Source organism: Piliocolobus tephrosceles, chromosome 13 (genome assembly GCF_002776525.5).
Source record: "Piliocolobus tephrosceles isolate RC106 chromosome 13, ASM277652v3, whole genome shotgun sequence".
In the NCBI taxonomy this organism is placed as follows: domain Eukaryota; kingdom Metazoa; phylum Chordata; class Mammalia; order Primates; family Cercopithecidae; genus Piliocolobus; species Piliocolobus tephrosceles.
The window spans coordinates 62860438-62884237 of NC_045446.1; the positions used below are offsets into that span (position 1 = coordinate 62860438).

At 54.8% G+C, this 23800-nt stretch overlaps 2 protein-coding genes across 6 annotated transcripts in view; both read right to left on the reverse strand.

The window, feature by feature from the left end:
- The window catches only part of ARAP1 (ArfGAP with RhoGAP domain, ankyrin repeat and PH domain 1), a 68258-nt gene extending 55313 nt beyond the window's left edge, over positions 1 to 12945 (reverse strand). The window contains exon 1 of one of the 4 annotated variants that reach the window (XM_023209522.3): positions 12804 to 12944. The gene's annotated coding sequence lies outside the window, so the exon portion shown is untranslated. Of the gene's footprint in view, positions 1 to 12803 lie in introns of all 4 variants that reach the window. The other 3 variants (XM_023209517.1, XM_023209521.3, XM_023209526.1) reach the window with 3 other exon arrangements.
- A 2277-nt stretch (positions 12946 to 15222) lies between these two features.
- The window catches only part of STARD10 (StAR related lipid transfer domain containing 10), a 40276-nt gene continuing 31698 nt past the window's right edge, over positions 15223 to 23800 (reverse strand). For both annotated transcript variants that reach the window (XM_023209515.2, XM_023209514.1), the window contains exons 3-7: positions 19783 to 19930; positions 19079 to 19182; positions 18297 to 18414; positions 16218 to 16270; positions 15223 to 15641 (exon numbers count right to left, since the gene is read on the reverse strand). In XM_023209515.2, the coding sequence (XP_023065283.1) occupies positions 15396 to 15641; positions 16218 to 16270; positions 18297 to 18414; positions 19079 to 19182; positions 19783 to 19930 (669 nt within the window). In that variant the 3' untranslated portion in view covers positions 15223 to 15395. The remainder of the gene's footprint in view (positions 15642 to 16217; positions 16271 to 18296; positions 18415 to 19078; positions 19183 to 19782; positions 19931 to 23800) is intronic.

Here is a 23800-nt window from a genome sequence, read left to right on the forward strand (position 1 = left end):
CCTCTGCCACCAAGCAGTCACTTCCTGTCCCTAGCCCCAAGGTCTTGCCTAGTCCTGACCCTGGGTGCTAGGCTTGTAGCCAGGCTCTGGGCTAGACTCCCTCTGCATCCTGAGGTTCTCAGTTACCCCAGACACCAATGACTACCACAGCCTACCTCCAGCTGTGTCCCCCTGCAGAGCTCCAGACCGGACCTGACTCCACGGCATTCTGGACCTCCCCCTGGAACGTCCCGCACCGCACACTCCCATCATACAATGAACTCAACAGCTCCCCTTGGGGACTGTGGGGAGCCGGGGGGGAAGAGCTGTCTCCAACCCAGGTGTGGCCTTTAGGCAAATAAGAAAAAGATTCCTCTTCTTCCAGAAGCCCCACACCAGGGGAAGCAGCTGAGCAAGAAGAGGACAGGCTGGGTTTCAGTCCTCCTTCTCCCTCACTTCCACACACCTGCCAGGCACCTTTGAGCAGTACACAACACGCACACCCACACACAAGTGGACCTGGCGGGAGGCAGGACCTTTTAATAACCTTCCTGCAGCAACCCTACCAGCATCACCCTAATAAAATGCTAAGCCACAGTTTTATTAATGACTAAGGGACATGAAAGACTAAGGGACAGTAGGCATTGCTGACTCCCCTTTCAGGCCTCACACTAACTCCAACCCCAATCTTGAAAGACTTTCACTTTCTACAACCTTCAAGTAGGCACCGTTTCAAGTTTTCACAATTGAGTATCATTTTTATAATTAGAAAAAAATGATAAATGTTTTAAGTCATTAGAATTGAGTTTATTCCAGTTTGCTCCCCAAAACCATCATTATAAGGTAGCTTTATGATTTAAGTATAACATGCATAGATTACTAACAGAACTATTATAAGTGAAATTGCTAATTTCCGAGGCTATCTGGTTAGAAAATAAGAGACTGAGACCCAAAGCCCCCTCCCTGCCCCCGCCTTACCCTCCCAAAGGTCTAAGACAAAGCTAATCAAATAAAGTCTCCCTTCCAGGCACTGGTGGCCAGCAGCACAGAGCGCAGCCCTCGGACTTTCACATGGGAAATGGACTGAGGCTCACTAATAAACTCCAGATGCCAGGGTCCCCGCGGTTTGTCCTCCAGACACCATCAGACCCCATCCTGGCCCTGACTCTCATCCACCACACCTTAAGCCTCACCCAGGGGCCCCTCATGCCCAAGACCCCAAAAGACGGTCAGGTAGGGAAGGAGGTGTGGGATGACTCAGGAATGTCTAATGTACCTCACTTGCAAATAAATGTAGCTGAAAGTTAAATGGTTTGGTTTTAGGCCTTGTCAAAAAGTCTATCACATACTATGCCCCTCTGGCCGCACCACATACCCTTGGCCCCAAATGGGTCTGGGGACCACTGCCCCTTCCCCCAACTCCTTCCTGCTTACCATGTTTTGGGCACACCCTTGCCCTGCATCCATGCTGCCCCCATTCACCCTGGCCCTCTCAGCTTGCCTGGACTTCTGGGCCCTCACCCCTGCCTCCTGTCTCTGTCCCCTGCAACCAGGGCCCACTCTAGCCCACTGGGCTCAGCTGATACATGGCATAGCTTCTGACCTCAACCCTCCACAGCCCCACCCCAGGACCCTCCCCACTGTCCCAGTCCTCACCCTCGGCCTAGCTCAGTCCCTTCCCACCCAGAAAGGTGACCCAACCAGCCCTACACCTACAGAGACCTGGGGCGCTCCCACCACCAGCAAGATGGGGCTCTGGCCTGGCACCCTGGCCCTCAGGCACAGACACACTCTCCAGGGCTTGGGGACTTCCCGTGGCACCTCCTCCCGTAGAGGGCAAGAGGCAGCCGGAGGAGCCACAGGATGACTCCTGGAAGATCCTCCTGTGACCGCTGCCCCCAGGGGGAGCAGGAGGGGGACTCCAAACACCATAAATGAGGCAGAAACAGTAAGAGATGGGGCTGACCACAGCAGTGTGGGAGTGCACAGGGATGACCACAGAATCACAGGCAGCAGGGGTGGACAGACCCAGTGGCACCAGTGCTCAAGCTACAGACCCTCACCATGTGCCCTGGGGGCCAAGGGCCAGCACCCACCCTGCCCTAAGAAGGAAAGGGAGGACACCAACTGACTCCTCTGTGAGCTCACTGGGAACCTAAAGCTCCTGCCTACCAAGGAGGAGGGACTTGGTGGGCTCCTCTGCACCCCAGAAGTAGGGGCCCAGGGGAACAGGGACCCAGGCCTGCCTAGTCTCTAAATGGCCCCTGGAATACAGAAGACAGAAGATAAGGGGGTCCCTTGCTGCTGGCACGTGAAAGGGGAAGCTGCCTGTGTTGGCTGGGGAGGGTGACCACATGGGTGGGGCCGGGACTAGGGCCAGAAGGGAGAGAGGGAGACAGAGGGACCAGCCCCACAGGCTTTGGCCTCCAATTTGATGTGTGACCTCAGTCTCCCTGACTATATAATCAGACAACAGCCAGGGAAGACTCCCTGACTCAGTCTCCCTCTCCAACCCATTCTCCAGCAGGGCCACAGGGAACACTGGAACTTGCTCACCTGATCTGGCCACCCCTGCTTGCAGCAACAAAAGGTGGTGCTTATGCAGTGCTTACGCAGTGCTTACTGTCTACCCGGCACCACACTAAACATATCACATGGATTGCCCCATAAAATCCTTCCAACAACCTAGCAAGCAGGTGGCTTCAGGCCATGTTACAGATTAGGAAACAGCCTCAGAGAGGTTAAGTAACTGGCTCATAGTCACTCAGGAGCCAGAATCTGAATCAAGGGTCCTCTCAAGGGAACAGCATGAAGACAGGTAGGGCCCAGGAAGGAGAAGGGGAGGTCAAGTGATAGATGGAGAGGGAGGCTGAGTGCAGACCGAGAAGGGCCTTGAAGGCCATGCTAAGACCCTGGTCCTTACTGTCCAGACAACAGGAAGTCATGGAGGACAGCAGGGTGCTCTGGTGATGGAGCACACTGTGACAGAGAGGCAGCAGGCAGGGGTTCCTCCTGCTGTGGGATTTGGGAATTATTCTAACTTCTCTGAGCCTCAGTTTCCTCATCTGTGTAATGGAATTAGGATAGCTCCACCTTGCAGGCTTGTGAGGGAGGGATGAAGCAGATCCCAAATCTGATCAGTTCTCACTCCCCAGTGACTTGCCACCTCCCTCAGAGTAAAAGCCAAAGCCAGCAGCCAGCCTGCCAGGCCTGTGCAACCTGTCCCCGCGTGCCCCCACTCAACTGTTGGGCCCCGAGCTCCTTCTGGCCAGAATGTTCTTGCCCAGGCATCTGCATGACTCCTCATACCCATTTGGGCACCTCCTCAAATGCAAGGCCTTTCTTCCCTGACCACTCTATCCTAAAAAGCACCCCATTAGCCTCTATCTCCTTACTCTGTTTCCTTTTTCAGCATCCCACTTATCACTACCAGACACTGCCTTGTATGGATATTTACTAAAGTCAGACTCTTCAGCTGAGAGGCACAGATCTTGTCTTATTCACAGTTGTATCCTCCGTGGCTAGGACAGCGTCTAGAAAATGCTCAGTCGATAATATTTGTGAAATGTATGAATGGAAATCTACAAAGGCCTGGCTTGCAGGCATATTGAGCAGGCACTCAATATGTGGCACCTTCCAGTGTTTTCAGCCTTTGCTGCTCACCCTTCTGCAGTGCCCCCACCCCCACCCCCATCTCAAATCCCTCCCCAGGAAGCCTCCTGGGCCACAGCAGCTGGGGCTGGGCACACACGCAGAGTCAAGAAGAGGGTGGCCAGGGGCAGGGTCTGTAGAGGGCTGGACTGGGAGGCCTTCGGTCAGGGTTTGATCCCAGCTCACCCTGCTCAGGAGGCTTGGGACATGGGGCTGCCTGGAGAGATGGGCAGAGCAAGGGAGAGTTGGAGGAGGCAGGTGTCAAGGTTCAGCCGGGAGATCTAGGAGTTGGAGATTGACTCTGAGGCTCCCTGGCACCCTCCATGGCAAGGCCTGTCCCTTCTTTTGACCTCTGAGGATGCCCCTTAAACTTCCTGCTGGGCAGGCCCCTTAGACACTGCTGGGGATGTCCTCACCCACACAGGGGGAAGTATGACTCTCAAACCCCCTCAGCCATTCCCCAGAGCAGGGCAGAACCACCCCAGACTTCTAGGAGTCTCTGAGACCAACCCCCAGCCCTGAGGCAGGGGCTACCTCTCCTGCCCACCTACCCATTCCCTGACCTCCCCATTACCCAGTGGGGCTCATGGGGCTGCCACCCACTGGCTCCTGCCACCTGCCCCTCCCCTCTGGTCTCATTTCCTCCACACTCATGCTCCAACACCAGCACTTCACCACCAGGCCTTTGCTTACATGGTTCCCTTTGCCTGGAACATCTTTCTCTACCTCACCCTGCAAGCTCAAGTGCCACCTGCTCGAGGAAGCAGTCTCTAACTCCCACGGTCACAGCCCTGATCACACCAGATGTCACCATCTGTGACTGTGTCTGTCACATACATACTATCTCACCCCCAACCCTGCCTGGGTGCAAGGTTTCTCAAGGCAAGACCAGGGATACCGGTGTCCCAAAGGTGGCACACAGTGAGTATCTGTTGACTGAATGAACATTTCCCGATTCTACACATGGAGAGCCAGGCAAATGACAACTTGCCCACTGCAAATCAGTGGCCAAAGTGCAGCCAGAACCCAACCTCCAGCCTCCCAGCATAAGGTGCCTCCCATTCCACCCAGTCCCACCCAGTTACAGTTCTACTAGCCAGACCCCAGCCCTGCCTTCTCGACCAGGACCACACAACCCAACCACCTCCTCCTTAGGCACTTAGGAACCACCAAATCAACCTTCCGCATTTCTAGAAATGAAAGTAAGTCCCAGTCCCAGAAGGGGCAAGAACCTAGACAGGGCCACACAGCAAGTCAGGACCATGACTCAGACCTTGGCCCTCCAGCCTGAGCTCAGATATCTCCAGCAGCCTGTTCCTTGGAAGAACTGGGGAGAGGGCCTGCCTCTTAGCAACCTTAGAGATACTGGAGCAACCTCCCTCCCCAACCCCCCACATACCTCCAAGTGAGCTAAGCCAGTTCTGCACTTAGAAATGTGGGTTTTCAGGCCACAGGCAGTAGAGGCAAATGAGTGTCCTGGTTCATGTCTGTGGAACAGAAACTGGAACAGAACCACTAGACACCCCCTGGATCTTCAGACTCCCTAGGCTTAGCATGTCCATCTTGAGAGCCGAGAAAGACACAGAAGGAAGAGAGCAGCCCCAGGCGGAGCAGGGGAGGGAAACCTTGAGCCAAGGCTCTGGTACCCCTTTACCAAGCACGGGAGCCACTGCCCCAGAGCTGTCCTGTTATCACCTGGAAAAGTGTCAGTCGCCAACTCTGCTCCTAGAGTGGGGAGGGGTGGCCCATTCTCCCTACCAGGCACACTGTGGTCACTGGGAACAAACTTGCATTAACAAACTTGCATTAAACTTGCATTAAGCTGCAAACCCACACAGCAGCCCACCTGGATAAACGTCCCCACTAAAGAGGCTGAGAGACCAAGCTTCTTTTTTGAGACAGAGTCTTGCTCTCTCGCCCGGGCTGGAGTGCAGTGGCACAATCTCGGCTCACTGCAAGCTCCGCCTCCTGGGTTCATGCCATTCTCCTGCCTCAGCCTCCAGAGCAGCTGGGACTACAGGTGCCCACCATCACGCCCGGCTAATTTTTTTTTTATTTTTATTTATTTATTTATTTATTTTTTTGGTGTATATCTGATTTACTGAATTTAAAGTCTGGAACGTTCGTGGGGAAGAGGAGAGGTGAGCATTGCGTGACACCACAGTCCTGATAACCAAGGACTAGGCGGGGCAGGGAATGCGCCTGGCTAGGCACCCCCACCCTATTTATTTTTTATTTTTAGTAGAGACAGGGTTTCACCGTGTTAGCCAGGATGGTCTCAATCTCCTGACCTCGTGATCCGCCCGCCTCAGCTTCCCAAAGTGCTGGCATTACAGGCGTGAGCCACCGTGCCTTGCCACCCGAGAGACCAAGTTTCAAGTGGGTGAAAGCCTTGCCCAGCTCACACATCAAGGGGTGCAGAACTGGGCGCCTCCTACCCCAGCCCATGAGGAATGATGACCATACCCGCATGGAGTACCCACTGGAGGGATGTGCTGCAGGCCGGGGCTGGGAAGCACAACCCAGCCAGAAGCCCGGCCAGGCAGTCTTCCGGGAGGACATTCCTGTGTCCCAAAGGGCACCTGTGTCATGTCCCAAAGGTGGACAGGACCAGGGGCCACACCTGGTATCCTGGCCATCAGTGCCCTTCTCCTGGATGACTGCCTGGCCGGGCTCCTGGCTGGGTTGTGCTTCTCTGAGGGGCAGAGCTGCTCCTGACCTGTGGCCTCTTGAGTGCAGCTGCTGTGTCCAGAGGCCCAGACAGCACTGGAAACAGCTGGGGTTGGTAGCTCCTAAGTCCCTTAGCCAAGCCCAGCCTTCTGTACCGTAAGGCAGGGCAATACCTCCCCTCAGGCTCCTGATCTCTGTCCACCACTTTCTGCAGAGGCTCCTGAGCCTGGCTCTGATCCTTCAATGCTTGACCTGGGTCTGCTGAGCCCCGAAGGCCAGCAGTGTGACCCTGACCTTGCTCTTTGAATTCCCAGCCACCAGCCCTCCCCAAGCCTCTCCACAACCCCACCCTGGTGTCCACTGGAACAGCTGCACTATCACCCGTGAATGCAGAGGGGGCCTGGTCCATCTCTCCCCACTGCCAAGATAACTCACTGCCCCTCTGCTACCACCTAGTCTGTAGGGTTCCCAGATTTCTTGAAAGGGAGGCAGTTGGGTGTGTGCTGGGGGTGGTAGGTGCAGGGAGCACCTGGTACCTGGAGAGCAGCTGTGCCTCTGACCCACCAGCCAGCACTGAGAAACTCTCTAGATCTCAACCGTCTGCACCAACCTGGATGAAGCATGGCACATGCCTCGGCCTCAACTCGGGGGTGACCCAGCCTAACTCAAGGCTTTTTAGGCTCCCGGAACCTAGAATTTTAGAAATTCAGAAGCTGGGTCTCATAGGCACATAAAACCCTAAAACCCTCGAATCTCACCAGCATAGTATCTCAAACTCAGAATCTTAAAATTCTAGCTGCTCAGTGTGGAGAATAGAAGGGAGTGGAGAGGAGTGAAACAGCCCCCTCCCCCTGGTTCCCTCCCCTTCTCACCTGCCCAATTTGGTTGGTTTCTGTCCTGTGCTATTCACACCTGGGGGCTGGTAAGGGTCCCCAGAGCTGGGGGGTCCCCAGAGCTCCTCCTTACTGCCCCTCCCTGAAGCTCCAGGGAAGTTGAATCCAGTGAAGATAAATGCCCAGCCAAAGGTCTCTCACTGAGCTAGAGGCCTGAGGCAGACCCCGGGTTCCTGACTCTGTGCCTGACTATAGGGAGACCCCTGCCCTATGCATTATGGGTTGCGCAGGAGAGAGGGGGATGCCCAGGGTAGGGCAGTGCTCAGTGGGCCAGTAGGAAAGCTGGCAGGGGAGACCTTGGCACCTGGAAAGCCAAAATGCAGTGGCAGCTCAGCCTTGCTCCTGGTCTTCTGTCCCGGGGGTTAAGCCACCCCAGCACTGGCCTGGCCAGAAGGAGGCAGGGCCAGCCCAAGCTCTCCCAGGACCACTGACAGCCAAGATTCCAGGTGTGGCCCCTGGTTCCGCTCTGATAATGGGGACAGAGGAGTGGCCCTCCTGATCTTCTCCCACCCTCTTCCTTTAACTTTGCCCTCACAACAATGAAGATAAGGACAGGAGGGAGATTTTAACACATTCCCTCAGGGCCTGAATCTTCCTGTAGGCCCCTCTGACCCTGAGCCCCACACACTGGACCACAGGTGGTCCCTGTCTCTGGAACCATGTTTCCAGGGTTGTTCAGTTACTGACACCTGCTGTAGCAAAGCCCCAGCACCCCAACAGGATCAGGTTCCTGGTTTGGTCAGGGAGAAAAGACTTGGACCTTGTAACAAGGCAGTGTGGGCAGGGTCTGAAGGAAGCTCAATGCTTCAGGAAGCCCCAACCAGGCCTCAGGCAGAGTGGTAGAGTGCAGGCCTCAGAGAGCCATGCCGGGGTTCCAGTGCCTGCTCTTGCTTTCCTTGGCTGGGAGACTGCAAGCAAGTCACCATCTTTTAGCGGCCTTAGTCTCATCAGCAAAATGGGATCTGGGAGAACCACTGTATGAACAAGAGCCAAGGTGGATAGGACAACAGCAGAAACCAGACCTCCACAAGACACTCATCCCAGGGCCAGGGCCATGGGGGCTCAGGATTTGACAGCAATTAGTCCAGTCTGCAAGCAGGATACCCCTGTACCCTTGAGGGCATCCCAGATCCACAGCTGGTCACCAGCAATGTCACCTGACCAGTTGGTCCTCTAGTCTCTGCCGGTCACTGACTAGGCATTCCCAGGGTAGGACTGGGTTTAGATCTTCTCTGTCTGCGGTGCCTCCCAGTGCTTGCGGTTTTCACTGTGAAGCAATGGAAATGTAGATTCCCAGCTATCTATGTAATGGATGATCTTGGACAAATCACTTAACTTCTTGGGACCTCAGTTTCCTCATGTGTAAAATGGGAATGGTGCCTACCTCACAAGACTATTTTGAGGATTAAATGAATTCAGTATATAAAGTGCTTACCACACTGCCTGGCACATAGTAAGCTTCCAAGAAACAGTAGCTACTGCTACTATTATTACCACTATTAAATAATGATATGTTGGCCGGGCCCAGTGGCTCACGCCTGTAATCCCAGCACTTTGGGAGGCCAAGGTGGGCGGATCACGAGGTCAGGAGTTCAAGACCATCCTGGCCAACATGGTGAAACCCTGTCTCTACTAAAAATAAAACAATTAGCTGGGTAAGGTGGCGCCTGCCTGTAATCCCAGCTACTCGGGAGGCTGAGGCAGGAGAATCGCTTGAACCCGGGAGGCGGAGGTTGCAGTGAGCTGAGATCACGCCACTGCACTTGAGTCTGGGCTACAGAGCAAGACTCCGTCTCAAACAAACAAACAAACAAACAAAAAGATTTGTTATTGAACTGGTCACTTAACTCCACGTCCCCTCCCAGCCACTCTCTGACTGTCCCAATGGTCTAGGACAGATGACCTAATTATGGGACAGGCTTTTCCCCTCTGTACTATGGCCCAAGGATGAGAAAGAGAGACACTCCACAGGAAGGCCATGGGGAAGACAATCCATGCATTGCCCCCCACCATCTCTCACATCTGGGGTCATCTGCCTCCAGCTGGGACTGTCCTCCTCAGATCACTGGTGGAATGTACATATGGTCTGGGGACCTGGCCAGGGGTGGGGGGAGGTGGAAAAAATGTTATCTCTGATCAGAGCTGGGGACACTGGCTTTGATTCAGTGGCAGCCCCGAGTTTTGTGGGGCATGTACATTGGACGGGGATGTCTCCCCACCCACCAAATCCTTACGCTGTTCAGACCCCTGGAGTGGCCACCCTTAGCACAAAACTCCTTTCTAAAACATAACACCTCTCTGCACAGGGCTGTGGAGGGTGTTGACTCTAACCTGCCCAAGACCAGAGAAGGGAATGAGAAGAGCTGCCCAAGGGACTGGACTCTGCTCCAGAGGGAAGGGCTGGGTCAGCTTAGCTAGGGTCACACTCTGTTCAAGGCCGCCTCGGTCACCACCGGGGGAAAGCACCTCACTCAGCCCTGGGAGGTGCTCAAAGAGTTAAGATCAAAATGAAGTCAGACAAAGGAGGCAATGAACACCTGGGTCCTGACCCTGTCTCTCTACCACCCTCCCAATTTAATCTTGCCCAAGTTACTTAACCACTCTGTGCCTCAGTTTCCTTATCTGTAGAATGTTACCTAATTTCTTGGGTTATTGGCAGGATGAAATTGGTTAACATGCATCAAAGTGTTCACAACAGTGCTATAGGCATGTTTGCTGACCTCATTCTCCCTGATGTTATTACTCAGCTTTCTCTAAGGCTGTTTCTTCCACTATGATTTTGGAGGGTGATGCTCTTGTTACGCTCTTATGCAATTATGTAAATCGTTAGATGACAAATGTGCAGTGTCCAGCCCATAGCAGGTACTCAACAAAGAATATTCCCTCTCCCAGCTGGGTGCGGTGGCTCACGCCTATACTCCCAGCACTTTGGGAGGCCAAGGCAGGCGGATCACGAGGTCAGGAGATGGAGACCATCCTGGCTAACAAGGTGAAACCCCGTCTCTATGAAAAATACAAAAATTAGCCGGGTGTGGTGGCGGGCGCCTGTAGTCCCAGCTACTCAGGAGGCTGAGGCAGGAGAATGGCGTGAACCCGGGAGGCGGAGCTTGCAGCGAGCAGAGATTGCGCCACTGCACTCCAGCCTGGGCGACAGAGCTAGACTCGATCTCAAAAAAAAAAAAAAAATTTTCCCCTCTCCCTCCGTCCCCTTTCTCCCAGAGAGGCCAGACTAGGAGACAGAACCTGTCCTGACCCCCACCAGGGGTCTCTGTGTGATCCTACCCTGATGTCCAGCTCCTGGCCTCAGTATCCCCATCTGTGAAGGAAGCTTCCGGGCCAAGTGGTCTCTAAGTGTCCATGGCCATATCTGTTCCAGCCTATCCCACCCTTGTTCCCTCCTTCCTTCCCCATTTCCTACTGCATCCCCTCCTGATGTGACAGAACCTTTGGGAGCCTGAAGCAGGGTAGAGGGGACAGCTGGTGAACAAGAATCACCAGCCCTCAAGGAGCCCAGGGCCCGGTCCAGGCCCCCAAGGGTTAAGACCCAGAGTGAGGGGTGGGGGGCCAGGGTCAGTGCTGGACAGGCGGGCCTGGAGCCCAGGGCCTGCCTCCCCTCCCCCCACCCTGGGAACAGAGGCCACTTGTTTGGGCAGTGGCGGGTGGCTTTGAGCTCAGCCAAGGGAGAGTTGGGTGGGAAGGAGAGAGGGCTCCGGAAAATGGAAGGGATTCCCCACCTCCAGCCGATGCCCTAGGCCTGGTCCACCACTAGCTCCCGGTACTCTCAGATACCCCCACCCAACCCCTCTAAACTGACCCCTTCCCCTCGGTTCTCTCTTTTCTTTCATTCATAACACTCAATGCTGGAGATAGGACTTAGCAGATAGGCCTGACTATTGCCCCAGCACCGTCTCTCTTTGGGGCATGAGGCCAGGGCTGATCACGCCATCCTGCAGATGGGGAAATGGAGGCTCTGAGGAATTTGGGGACTTGTAGAGTCACATAGTGATTGCTGGCTGCACAAGGACTCGGGGCCCCAGGTCCCAGTGAGCCCCATGGCTGTGCAGGCCCCAACCCCACAGAGCTCCAAGGAGACCCTTCCTAAGCTGTGCCATTACACAGGACTGAAGGCTGGGCAGGAAGAAGGGGCAACAGCACCCCATCTCTGAAACCTGAAGTCCCAAAGGACCTGGGGAATTGAATGGGGACGAAGCGTCTAGAGGGTTGGGAGGAGGATTAACAATCTGCACAAAAAGCTGAGGCTGGATGTGTGAAGCATGGGTGGAGCCCAGGTGGTGGGGGCATAAAGCTGGGGTTGAGTGGGAGGCCTGAAAGCAAAACAAAACCTGGAGGCAATCGGGGCCCTGGTGGCCTCTGCCCCCTCCACCTCATCAGTCACCGGTACTCTGCCTGGGACACCCCCTTCCTAAACTATTTCAATATGCAAGTAGCCAATGGGGAGGCAGGGTCCCCAAGCCCAGTCCCGACAATCCCCAGCCAGGCATGGGACACAGGATGAGTTCTCTCTGCACCTCTGCCAGCCACACCCATCTTTCTGCCATTCCTCAGACACACCATCCAAATTCCTGACTTTGCACAAGCTACGCCCCCGCCTTTGGAGGGTCCTTATCCTTGTAAATTGCCACTTAACTGCCAAGCCCATTCCAGTCATCTCCTCCCCTGGGGCCTGCACCTGTCCACACCTGTCTTCACGGCTCTGCTGGGCTCCTTACCCTGTGATGATCTTGCTGGGTGGTCTCTCCCAGCCTGGCCACTGGGTACTCTCCACGAATAGGTATCACAAGTGCCTCAGTCTGGGACCCTGGGACCCACCAGAGAGTCAAATCCTTCCGATTACCCCCAGGTGTCTGGCCCTGAAGCACCCCCCTCCCACCTATCTGGGATCAGGGAAGGCTCCCCAGGACATGGGATGTGGGGGAAGGGAATGTATATAGCAGAAACCACAGTGTGATGGCTCCTGGTCAGATTCCCCCCCTCCCCCGCGGCCCTGTACCAAACACCCATCCCCTGCTCCCAGGCTGCACCCCAAGCCTGCTCTCTCCAGGCCCAACCACCCCAGTCCCAGCGTGACCCCATTCCCTGAACACATACTTCCTTTTACCAGCAACTGGGCCAGGTAGGGGCTCTGGGGAAGCCATGCCCCATTTACTGGTGGGGAATTGAGATGCAGAGACCGGAAGTAGCCTGCCCAAGGTCACTGGAGCCCCAGGCCCAGGGCGTAGGGTCGTACAGATCTCCAGAAATGTAAGGGTCTCAGCGGCCAACGAGGTGGGAGCCTTCACTTCACAGATGGGAACCCCAAGGCGCCCGAGGACGGCTGACTCCAGAGACCTTCATGCCAAAGGGCTACGGGCTGGAAGCCCCGGATCCCGCTGGTTCACCCTCCTCCCTACCGTCTCTGGCCAGCCAGAGAGGCCAGACCCCCATCTCAGGAGGCGACCCCCACCACCATGCCCAAAAAGGTAAACAGAAGATGACCCGGGGAATCAGACGCAGCCCGCGGCCTCGGCGTTCCTTTCTGCAGAATGGGGAAACTGCAGGCCAATGTGGCGAGGGGGCTGCAGACGGGGAGGCTTCGGCAGCCGCACTGACCTGTTTTGAGTAAAGACTCCACGCGGGGACCAAGCGCACCGGCGCCACCACCGACTTAACACCGCCGCCGCCAAATCGCAGCAAGGGGCCAGGCGCGCCCACCCCTCCGGGCGCTTCCGCCCGCCCCACGTGACTCCCCGGGAGGGGAAGGTGGGGCTGGGGCTGGGGCGGGGCAGGGCAGGGCAGGGCAGGGCCCCGCCCCCCCTCGGCCCCGCCCCCCGCCTAGTCACGATCCTGGAGTCGGCTGGCCTGGCCAGCCCACCGGACCCATCGGTCTGTGTCTCTCTCCTGCCCCTCTAGCTGCTTGCGGGTCTTCCGACTGTCTCCTGAGGCTCAGGTATAACCCCTGCCACCTCGCCCGCTGAGTCCACCTCTCCCTGAGTCTCCCTGCTCTCGCCACCCCTCTTCTGGTGAGTCTGCCCTGACACACACCCCACCCCCAAGGAGGCCACACCCCCAAGAGGACAGGAGGCAGTTGAAGGCCCTCCGTGGTTCCTGACCACCTCCTCCAGGAAATCCTTCCTCCACCACATTCTTCAAGGGTATCTCACTTCCCTCCCCGCGTGCCCACAGACAGGGTTGTGGGGAAGCTACCCACCCAGCCACACCTCCCAAGGATCCCTCAGCGGAAGGCTGCAGCCTGAGGTTCCAGCACCCACACCTAGAGAACGGGAGATTCCCACCCATCCTCGCAGCACATACACACATGAGGGTACCAGGCTTGGCAGGCATTTCTGGGTCCTGTGTCCAGAACACCTCTGGGGCCAGCCACACCAGAGACCTTCTCTGGGCTTCCATTTCTGCATATGCACAAAGGGTATATTTGGAAGAACAGATCTCACATTGCGGGGATGAGGGTTTACCCCCTGAGAAGAGGAAAGTGTCATTAATCAGAGCACCTACTACATGCCAGTCCCAGTGCTGGGCAATTTATTCCCTTTATCTCAATCCTCACATTCTGCTTGATGGCAGAAATTATCATTCCAGGTTATGGGTTAGGAAATAAGGCTCCAAGAAGTCTGAGGGCTTGCCCAAAGTTACAAAGCCAGTGTTGGGCAAAGTTGGGAAGCAACCCACTTTTGTGAGTTGTAGAATCTCCTGCCTGCCCCCCACTGGCCATTCACCCTGTCCCTCTGGGAAAGAGTTGACTCTGAGTAGACCATGTCTTCCGGTGGTAGGGCTAAGGCAAAGGAGCTTTCCGGGAGGGGAGAACAGGGCCAGACCTTGGGGAGAACTTCCGGGCCTCAAGTTCATATGGGGTCAAAAACACTGCAGAGGAGCAGAGCATAGGCCCCTCCTCTGGACCTGGCAGCAGGGGTGTCCCTTGGGCAGCAGAGGGCACCTGGGGGCCTCAGATCACAGGGGAGGCCCAGGCATCCCTCTAGACTTCAGACCAGTGAGGTGCAGCACAGGGTGAGAGGGCTGGCATCTGACCACTGGCAAGGGGATGGGGGGTCTGGGGGCCCTACCATTTCTGTTAACACAGTCCTGAGGTCTTTGAAATGACCTAGGGAGGGCGTGAATCACCAAGCCTGGTCCCTGCCAACTGCACTGGAATCTGAGGCTCCTCACCTGCACCCCCAACCTCCCTCCAGGGTATGCTGCCCCAGCCTCAGCTCTGAGGCCCACAGCCCTGTGGCTTGAGGCCCACAGACCCTTCCACCTCCCTTTTGGGATGACAGGAGTGTCAGACCTCCAGTCCTTTGGGTTGGACCCAAAGGGCCTTGGGCCAATGGACACAGAGTAGAACCTCACCCTCTGATTCCTGACCCAGGGTCTCTGTCCAGGCCTGCTCCTTCCCTTAGAGCAGAGGTCTCCAACCCCTGGGCCACAGACTGGTACTAGTCCTATCACGAACCTGTTAGGAACCAGGCTGCACAGCAGGAGGTAAGCAGAGGCTGAGCTAGCATTACCGCCTCCTGTCAGATCTGCAGCGGCATTGGATTCTCACAGGAGCGAGAACCCTATTGTGAACTGCGCATGCGAGGGATCTAGGTTGTGAGCTCCTTATCAGAATCTAATGATAAATGTGATGCACTTGAATCATCCCAAAACCAATCCTCCCCCAATCCTGATCCATGGAAAATTTGTCTTGCACAAAACCGGTCCCTGGTGCCAAAAAGGTTGGGGACTGCTGCCTTAAGGCAGTAAAAATAAAGCAAATATCCTGGTGTGAATGCCAAAATGACCACTCAACAAGGACACCTGGATAGACATGGGCAGAGAATGGAACAGAGTACGGACAAGAGGGGGGCAGTGATAAACCCCGTCTCCTCCCCACTACACAACGGGAAATGAGGAGATGCTGGAAGGATCAAAGGCGGGATGATCAGTAAGCTTAACAAAATTAAGGGCAGAGGCAGGGGACCGCGGCAGCGGCCATGAGGCAGGTGGGAAACAGGCACAGTGATAAGCCGGCTGAGGCTGGGGATCATTTATTGGGGCTGTGTCCAGCCAGGCTGCAGCGCCCGCCTGGGCCCGGCCCAGTGCCACTGGGAGGCGCCAGGTGGGGGAGGGGAGAAAGTGCAGGAGTAGCCGCCGCCGCCCCAGGGCTCGCCCGGTCCTGTCTCCGTCCCTGAAGCGGTGCGGCGCTCAGGTGAGCGAGGTGTCGTCGTCGCTGCCCTCGCCGCCCGCGCCGCCCATCCGCTCCTCTCGGCTCTCGGCCACCGCGCTCTCGTCGATGTTCTCCAGTGAGTCCGCATGCTGCACCGACAGCTCCGACAGCGCCAGGCTCGGCAGCGGGCTCTGCTCCGGGTGCAGCCACGGCTTGAAGTGAGGCAGGTGCTTCTGCTTCCACTCGGGGTACTTGAGGCACGCCTTGTACATCTTCTTCATGGCCTGTGGGCCCGCCGCCCCGCGGGTCAGGGGGTGGCCGGGGTGCGGGTCCAGGTCTTCTCCACGCCCCCTCGAGCGCCCTCCAGCGGCTCAGCCCCCAGCATTCTGACCAGCTCCCTTTCAAAACTCGTCCCTCAGCCCTACTTATCCTCTCTGAGCCCTAGGCTCCATCCTCCATTCTTTCTTTTTTCTTTTCTTCTTTTTTTTTTTTGAGACGGAGTCTCACTGTGTGGCCCAGGCTGGAGTGCAGTGGCCCAATCTCGGCTCACTGCAACCTCTGCCTTCCGGGTTCAAGAGCTTCTCCTGCCTCAGCCTCCCAAGTAACTGGGATTATAGGCGCCCACCATCACACCCGGCTAATTTTTTATTTTTAGTAGAGACAGGGTTTCGCCATGTTAACCAGGATGGTCTCGAACTCCCAACCTCAGGTGATCCACCCACCAAGGCCTCCCAAAGTTCTGGGATTACAGGCATGGGCTACCACGCCTGGCCCTCAGGCTTCATGCTTGACTCCACCCACCTCATCCCATAGTCTTCTCTCCAGCCTCCAACACCCCCCAAAATCCCAAGGCCACTCACCTTGGGAGCCAGGAACTGAGAAGATTTATTCACCACCCACTTGGGTAAGGAGCCTGTGAGAGCAGGGAAGGGAGGAAGCAGCCTCAGGGACCCAGCCCCTCCCCCACACAAAAGCCCCACCCTCTGCCCAGAGCTTCCAGGGAGGCCACTGTCTTCCCCATGAGGAGCAGGTGTGTGAGGCAAGTCCTACAAGACTTTACCCTCACTCCCTTCCACCTCAGACTGAGGTCCTCAGGCTTCGTTCTGTCCCCTACTTTCCCTCTGCCCAGCCTCAAAGACTACGTGGAAGAAAACCACAGGGTCCTAGGTGAGCACAGGCTACACATGGGTGGAAACTCTGACCCACCCCGCTGCACCTGCTGCCTCCCTCAATCACACTGACATCCCTTCTCAACCTAACTTCCCTCCCAGGAATGCCCCTGACGCTCAGCCTCTCCTCTGCCTGTCCTTCCAAGCCCTCCCCTGACCACACAGGCCTCTGGCTGAGCACCCCAGCCTGGCCTGACCCGGAATCCACTGTCCAGCTCTCCACCCTGTTTCATTCCCAAGTGTCCACTCCACCTCTGACACCCAACACAATGAGGTGCCGGGGGAGTGCTAGGCCTGGACCACTGTGTGCTACCGGGCTTGGAGCATTTCCAGGCAAGGATGTTCAAGGCTTCCCCATCCTCTAGTCATTCACTCACTCACTCACTCCATGTTCACTGTGACACCCACCCTGGGTCAGCCCTGGGGACCCAGAGAGGAACTCACTGGGGGCCCAGCAGGAGCCGAATGTTCTACTAGAGGGGAATGGACCACAGAACAGGGAGCCAGTGACTCCCCTGAGTATCAGGGATCAGGAGGTGACACCTGCAGCACCCCTAGAGGGGTGAGGAGGGGAGACTGCGGGGAAGGGCTGCCTGGGCACAGGAGTGGGGATGGGTGAGGTGTGAGAGACACCAGGAGACCTGGGACGGGGCTTAGGCTTTTCTTGGAGGGCAATGGAGAGCCACAGAGTAAATTCAAGCAGATGAGAGTCATGTGGAGATAAGTGTTTTAGAGAAATTCCTCTGGCCGCTGTTACACACAGACAAAGTAGTTGGTATGGAGAGAAATGCCAGACTCAGGAGCTGCTGAGGAGGCAGAATCCTCCTCAGAATCTGCTGAGGAGGCAGAATCAGTAAGAATCAGTGACTGGGGCTGCGCGTGGTGGCTCACACCTGTAATCCCAGCACTTTGGGAGGCCGAGGTGGGTGGATCACAAGGTCAGGTGAGACCAGGCTGGCCAACATTGTGAAATCCCATCTCTACTAAAAATACAAAAAATTAGCTGGGGGTGGTGACAGGTGCCTGTAATCCCAGCTACTCAGGAGGCTGGGGCAGGAGAATCATTTGAACCCAGGAGGCAGAGGATGCAGTAAGCCGAGATTGCACCATTGCACTCGAGCCTGGGAAACAAGAACAAAACTCCACCTCAAAGAAAAAAAAAAAAACATCTGGCTGGATTTGGCTGAGGAAGAGGGAGTGACCCCAAATGACAGCAGGTTCTGGGCATAGATGACTGAAAAGTGGAGACTTAGGACAAGGGGCGGGTTAGGAGGAAAGATGGCAAGTCCCCCACTGGACACAATGAGGCTCAGGTGCCTGGAAGACATCCGAAGGGAGATGTCCAGGCGGCCGATGGCCATAGGGATCTGAATCTCAGCTGAGAGAGACGTGGCCACCTTGTGACAGAAGCCACAGGAGTAGCTCAGCCATCCCCAGGGAGAGAATTCTGACTGAGCCCTGGAACACTCAGGGCCCCAGGAGAGGCAGAGGGAACAGCCAGTGAGCAGGGAACAAGGCAAAGCATGGGGATGGCAGAGCCCAGGAAGAGCGCTCCCAGCTTCATCAGTGGGGCAGTGGCACCTCCCTGGCCCACTCTTTTCAAACCACTGTAAAGTCCCAAGCCTTGGTTCAATGAAGGCTTTGGATGGAGATGCCCCAAAATGCAAAACAGCTCCTAACAGATGCCCTTCTGGATCCCTAGTAGATCAGGCCCCACCCCTGTGGTATAGGGAAGGATCCCATAATAAGCTGCCAGGGCCAAGCCCTCACCTTTGGGGTCCACCTGGGCCAGGTAAGTGATGACGCAGCTCTTAGGCCCCGTGCTCTGGATGAGGTAGCCCGTCTGGATGGACACAGCTCGGACCAAGTCTTTCCGAGGTGGGTATTTCTGGGGACAAAGGCACAGGGAGGTGAGACTCGGGGTAAGGGCAAAGAAGATGTTTTTGTGAGTATACACAAACATGCACGCATGCACGTGCATGCGCGCACGCACACACACACACGGTTAATTCACATGCCATGACATCTGTTCCAGATCAGGCCTGATTCTGGGTGTAGAGAAAGGGAAGAACCAGATTAGGTCATCCTAGCCCCTCTTGAAGCTTTCCGTGTTCCCCTCAGAAAAGCCCCCAGTCTGGGGTCAGGGCTCATGAGCACATATGGGCACTCACAGACACACACACTCACCCTTGCCCAGGCCAGCTATACCTGCCTGTCCTTGCCCGGGGAGATCAAGGTGGCTCAGCCTCAGGGAGGACCAGAGGACCCTGTCTGTCACCTCTTGTTCCTCATTTCCCTGTCCCAGAGCCCAACCAATCGAAGTCAGCCCATCCCACCCACTCGCCACAGAGGTGGCCACACTGTCCTCTCCTGATCTGCTCAAGAGATGCAGCAGGGAGACAGGAGCCATTATCCTCACGGTACAGGAAGGAAACTGAGGGCCAGTGGGCCCATGCCTGCCCGAAGTCACACGGAAGTCATGGTGGCAGCCTCAGCCTTGCGCTGCCTGACCCTCTCCCCTGCTCCACCGCAGGGAAGGCAGGTTGACTCACGGGATGTTTGACTGAGTAGTTCATAATGATGTAATCAGCGCCCATGGGGAGCCAGGAGCGGAGGGTGATGACATCACGGTTCTTCAGGGGCTTAGGACACCTCCCTGTGGAGGGCAAGGGACAGTTCAGCCAGACCACTGGCCCATCTGCCTACAAGGGAGGGTGTGGCAGAGGCCAGAGATGCAGGGATGCCTAATTAACTGCCAGCTCTCCAGTGCAAAGATGCGCCTCCCTCCCAGACCACAGTCCCACAGCTGGAGCCAGAAAAAAGACAGGGCAAGACCTGTCCCTACTGTCTCCAGCCAGCCCTGCTCCTCACAACCTCACATAGCCCTTACCTTGTTGGCCTGGCTGGTTTGTTTATGTGAACGTGAGTGTACGAGAGAAAAACAGTATGAGTGTGCATGAAAATGTGTGCCTGGGACTATGTGGCATGTGGGTGGGGCTTGTGTACCTGATTGAGCGTATGCGTATGTGTGTGTGTATATACATGAACATGTGAGTGCATATGTATTTGTGAGTGTATGGGTGTGTGCCTAAGGGTCTAGGAGTGGACAGAGAGGTCAGTTCTATCTCTCAGCACTCAAGTCTCTGAGCAGCTTGGTCATGTGAGTGACCACAGGAGGGAGGAGGGAGGAGGAGGCTTGGTGGGAGGCCTGGATGGAGGCCAGGGGGACTGGGATCAGCATGCTACGCCTGCTCACAGGAGTAATAGCCCACATCAGCGTTGACTGTCAAGCGGGCGATGTCAAAAGTCTCAATGACGTTGCTGTCCCATTTCTTGCGGTACTCAATGTCGTGTAGGACGTCGTAGAGTGTCTCGGCTGGCACATCACGGCACTCCATCCGGCACTGCAGACAGATATATGGGTTGTCAGGATCATACGGGGCTCAGAGCCTTGGCCAGGGGACCAGAAGGCAGACAGGCAGAGGGGGAAGAAGAGAAAGAGGACAGCGAAGAACGGGGGCCTCTGAAGCCAGCATGGACTTCCTTCTTGCCACAAGCCCTGTCCAGCTCACCAAAAAGCCACCTGTGCCAGGAGACAGCCTCTGTATCCAGAGACCATCTCCCCCAACTCAGTCCAGTCTCCTCCTCCAGGAAGCCTTCCCAGCCAGAACTTCTGGGCTCCCACACAATGAATCTCTATGTCTGTGCCCACCCAGACCCCTGTGAGCTCCTCGTGGGCAGAGGCTCATGGTTGCTTCAGCATGGAGCCTGGAATGGCTACATGTTAAATGAAAAAGCATAAATGAAAATCAAATGCCCAATGGATGATTTGTTTCCTCCTTGGTACTTATCACCCGGCCATACCACCTGTCCTCCTATTTGTGGGTTTGTTTGTTTTCCTTCAACAAACATCTTTGGATTTCTTTTTTTATTTTTATTTTTTTTGAGATGGAGTTTCGTTCCTGTCACCCCGGCTTGAGTGCAATGGCGTGATCTCGGCTCACTGCAACCTCTGCCTCCCGGCTTCAAGTGATTCTCCTACCTCAGCCTCCGGAGTAGCTGGGATTACAGGCATGTGCCCAGCTAATTTTTGTATTTTTAGTAGAGACGGTGTTTCACCATGTTGGCCAGAATTGTCTCAATCTCTCGACCTTGTGATCCACCCGCCTTGGCCTCCCAAAGTTCTGGGGTTACAGGTGTCAGCCACCATGCCCGGCCTGGATTTCTCTCCCCTCCCCTCCCCTGCCCTCCCCTGCCCTGCCCTCTCTCTTTCTTTCTTTCATTGAGACGGAGTTTTGCTCTTGTTGCCCAGGCTGGAGTACAGTGGCGTGATCTCAGCTCACTGCAACCTTTGCCTTCCGGTTTCAAAGGATTCTCCTGCCTCGGGCTCCCGAGTAGCTGGGACTACCGGCACCCGCCACCACTCCCAGCTAATTTTTTGTATTTTTAGTAGAGATGGGGTTTCACCATGTTGGCCAGGCTGGTCTCTAACTCCTGACCTCGTGATCCACCCACCTTGGCCTCCCAAAGTGCTGGGATTACAGGCATGAGCCACTGCGCCTAGCCTGGATTTCTTACTATGTATTAGCCTTGCCCTCAAAGAGCTTTCCATCTGGGTAGAAGATGGCCAAGGGCACCTTGTTTTATTTAACCCCCCCAACAACAACTCTGCCAGATAAGAAATTCAAGGAGGAACTTGAGGTTCAAAGAGGTTAAGTAACTCACCCAATGTCACTCAGCTGGTAAGTAGCAGAGCTAGGATTTAACCCAGATCACATGTCTGGAAAGCAAGTGAAAACAGAACAGGTTTCCCTAGGTTTGCACTCAGTGAGATGAAACTCAATGTCCTTGTTCTGTGATTTTTTTTTCCTCAAGTGCCCTATCCCCAAGATCAAGTTCCTCTCAGCAAATGGACAAGTTTTCTTGTTTAGTTTAAAAAGATCTCCCAGAAATGGCATTTAGACAGTGCCAAGGGAACCCTCACATAATACTATCCACTCACAAGAGAAGACAAGCAAACATATGAGGGAGAGGTCACACTGTCTTCCCCTCATCCCAGAATAGGCTTTGGCCCCACTAATGGTGGTGGGATGCCACAGGAAGGACACACCAATGCCGGCTGGCTAGGCACCAAGAAACCCACCAAGCCTTGGATATAACTTCAGTTTACAGAAAATACAGAGGACAGAGGAACGAGCTAAGTGACACCACATGAGAATGCAACCAGACAGAGCCAGATAGTGAATCATTCTGCCGGGCTACTGGCCTAAGCTCTTCTACCAGTCAATGTCAGCGAAGGGGCTGGGTGGGACTGACTTGCAGGAGATAACAACCACATGTAAAGTGTGTCTCTGGATTGCAAACTGATTTGGACACAGCATCTATAAAGAGGATTTTGGGGACAACTGGAGAAATGTGAACATGATCAGAGTATCAGGTGCACTGAAACAAAATGGTAGAGACTGCTCCCTAAAAAAAGGTCACAAAATAGGTTGGGCACGGTGGCTCGTAACTGTAATCCCAGCACTTTGGGAGGCTGAGACAGGCAGATCACTTGGGGTCAGGAGTTTGAGACCAGCCTGGCCAACATGGTGAAACCCATCTCTACTAAAAATACAAAAATTAGCTGGGCGTGATGGCACACAACTGTAATCCCAGCTACTCAGGAGGCTGAGGCAGGAGAATCGCCTGAACCTGGGAGGTGGAGGTGTCAATGAGCCGAGATCATGCTGTTGCACTCCAGCCTGGGTGACAGAGCAAGACTGCATCTCAAAAAAAAAAAAAAAAAAAAAAAAAAAAAGGCAGCATAACCTCAACTGGGGGAAAAAAATATATGCATAGAGGAAGCTCAGGAGGCACAATTGCTAAGGTGTTAACAGTGGAGATCTCTAAATGATAGGAATGTGATGGTTTCATTTTGCTTATCTGTATTTCTTTTTCTTTTCCTTTTCTTTTTTTTTTTTTTTTTTTAAGATGGAGTTTCGCTTTTGTTGCCCAGGGTGGAGTGCAATGGGGCGATCTTGGTTCACCGCAACCTCCGCCTCCCGGGTTCAAGTGATTCTTCTGCCTCAGCCTCCTGAGCAGCTAGGATTATAGGCATCTGCCATCACGCCCGGCTAATTTTTGTATTTTTAGTACAGACAGGGTTTCACCATGTTGGCCAGGCTGGTCTCAAACTCCTGACCTCAGGTGATCCACCTGCCTCGGCCTCCCAAAGTGCTTGGATTACAGGCATGAGTCACCGTGCCTGGCCACTTGTCTGTATTTCTTATTATCTAACATGTATAGTACTGCTTCTGAAATAATGAAAACAATTTCAAAAGGTCCCCCAGCAATACTGACAGGTACACCCACCATGTGCCAGGTACTATACTAAGTGTTTTATACATATTATTTTATTCTTACAGCAGCGCTCTGGGATATTGGCCCCATTATAGAATTAAGAAAACCAAGGTTCCAGGACAGACTCGAGACTGCAATACTGTCTGTGTGACCCTAAATAATTCACCTTCCCTCTCTACCCCATTTACCTTTCTGCTGTATAATGGGGCAGGACTAGATCCAACCATTTAATCAGCAGCCCCCAGCTCCAGCCCTGTACTGAGCCCAGAAGAGTCAGAGATGAGTCCGAGGCCTGTCTTTGAGAAGTCTGCAGTGAAAGGAGGAGCCCACCTTGGAAATGGGGAGGTGCCCTAAAGTGCTCAGTGGGGGCATAAGAAGGAGGTCATCTCCATGGGCTGGGTAGGAGGATTAGGCTTCATGGAGAATCTCAGTGCAGGAGGTAGATGTTTGCCAAGTGCCCCTGGCAGACAGAACAGCCAGCCAAGGTGCAGAGGGAGGCGAGAGTGTGGCCTGTGGGCAGTGAATGAGTTCCATCTGGCTCAGTCTCCATGGTGTGGTATAGCCTATGACTCAAAAGGTCCCTGGTTCTAGGTCTTCTTGGAAAAATGGGTGATTCCAGGGCTGGGTCAGAGAAAGTATAAGATGAGCATGGAACATCTTCTTGTGCCAGGAAGTAAGCACATACTTACTGATAGAGATTTTGGACACCGGAACCAGCTTGAAGGGCTCTGCCCCTGGCAGAGTGGCCAACTCTTCAAGGTTTACCCAGGACTTCCCCAGTTTTACCACTGCAAGTCTCATATCCTGGGAAATCCCTCAGTCCCAGGCAAGCTAGGACAGCTGGTCACCCTACCACGGGCTCAACCTGAGATAAGCTGCGTATTAAACTCAATAATGACCATAACCGATGATATTCCATTGAATAAAATGGG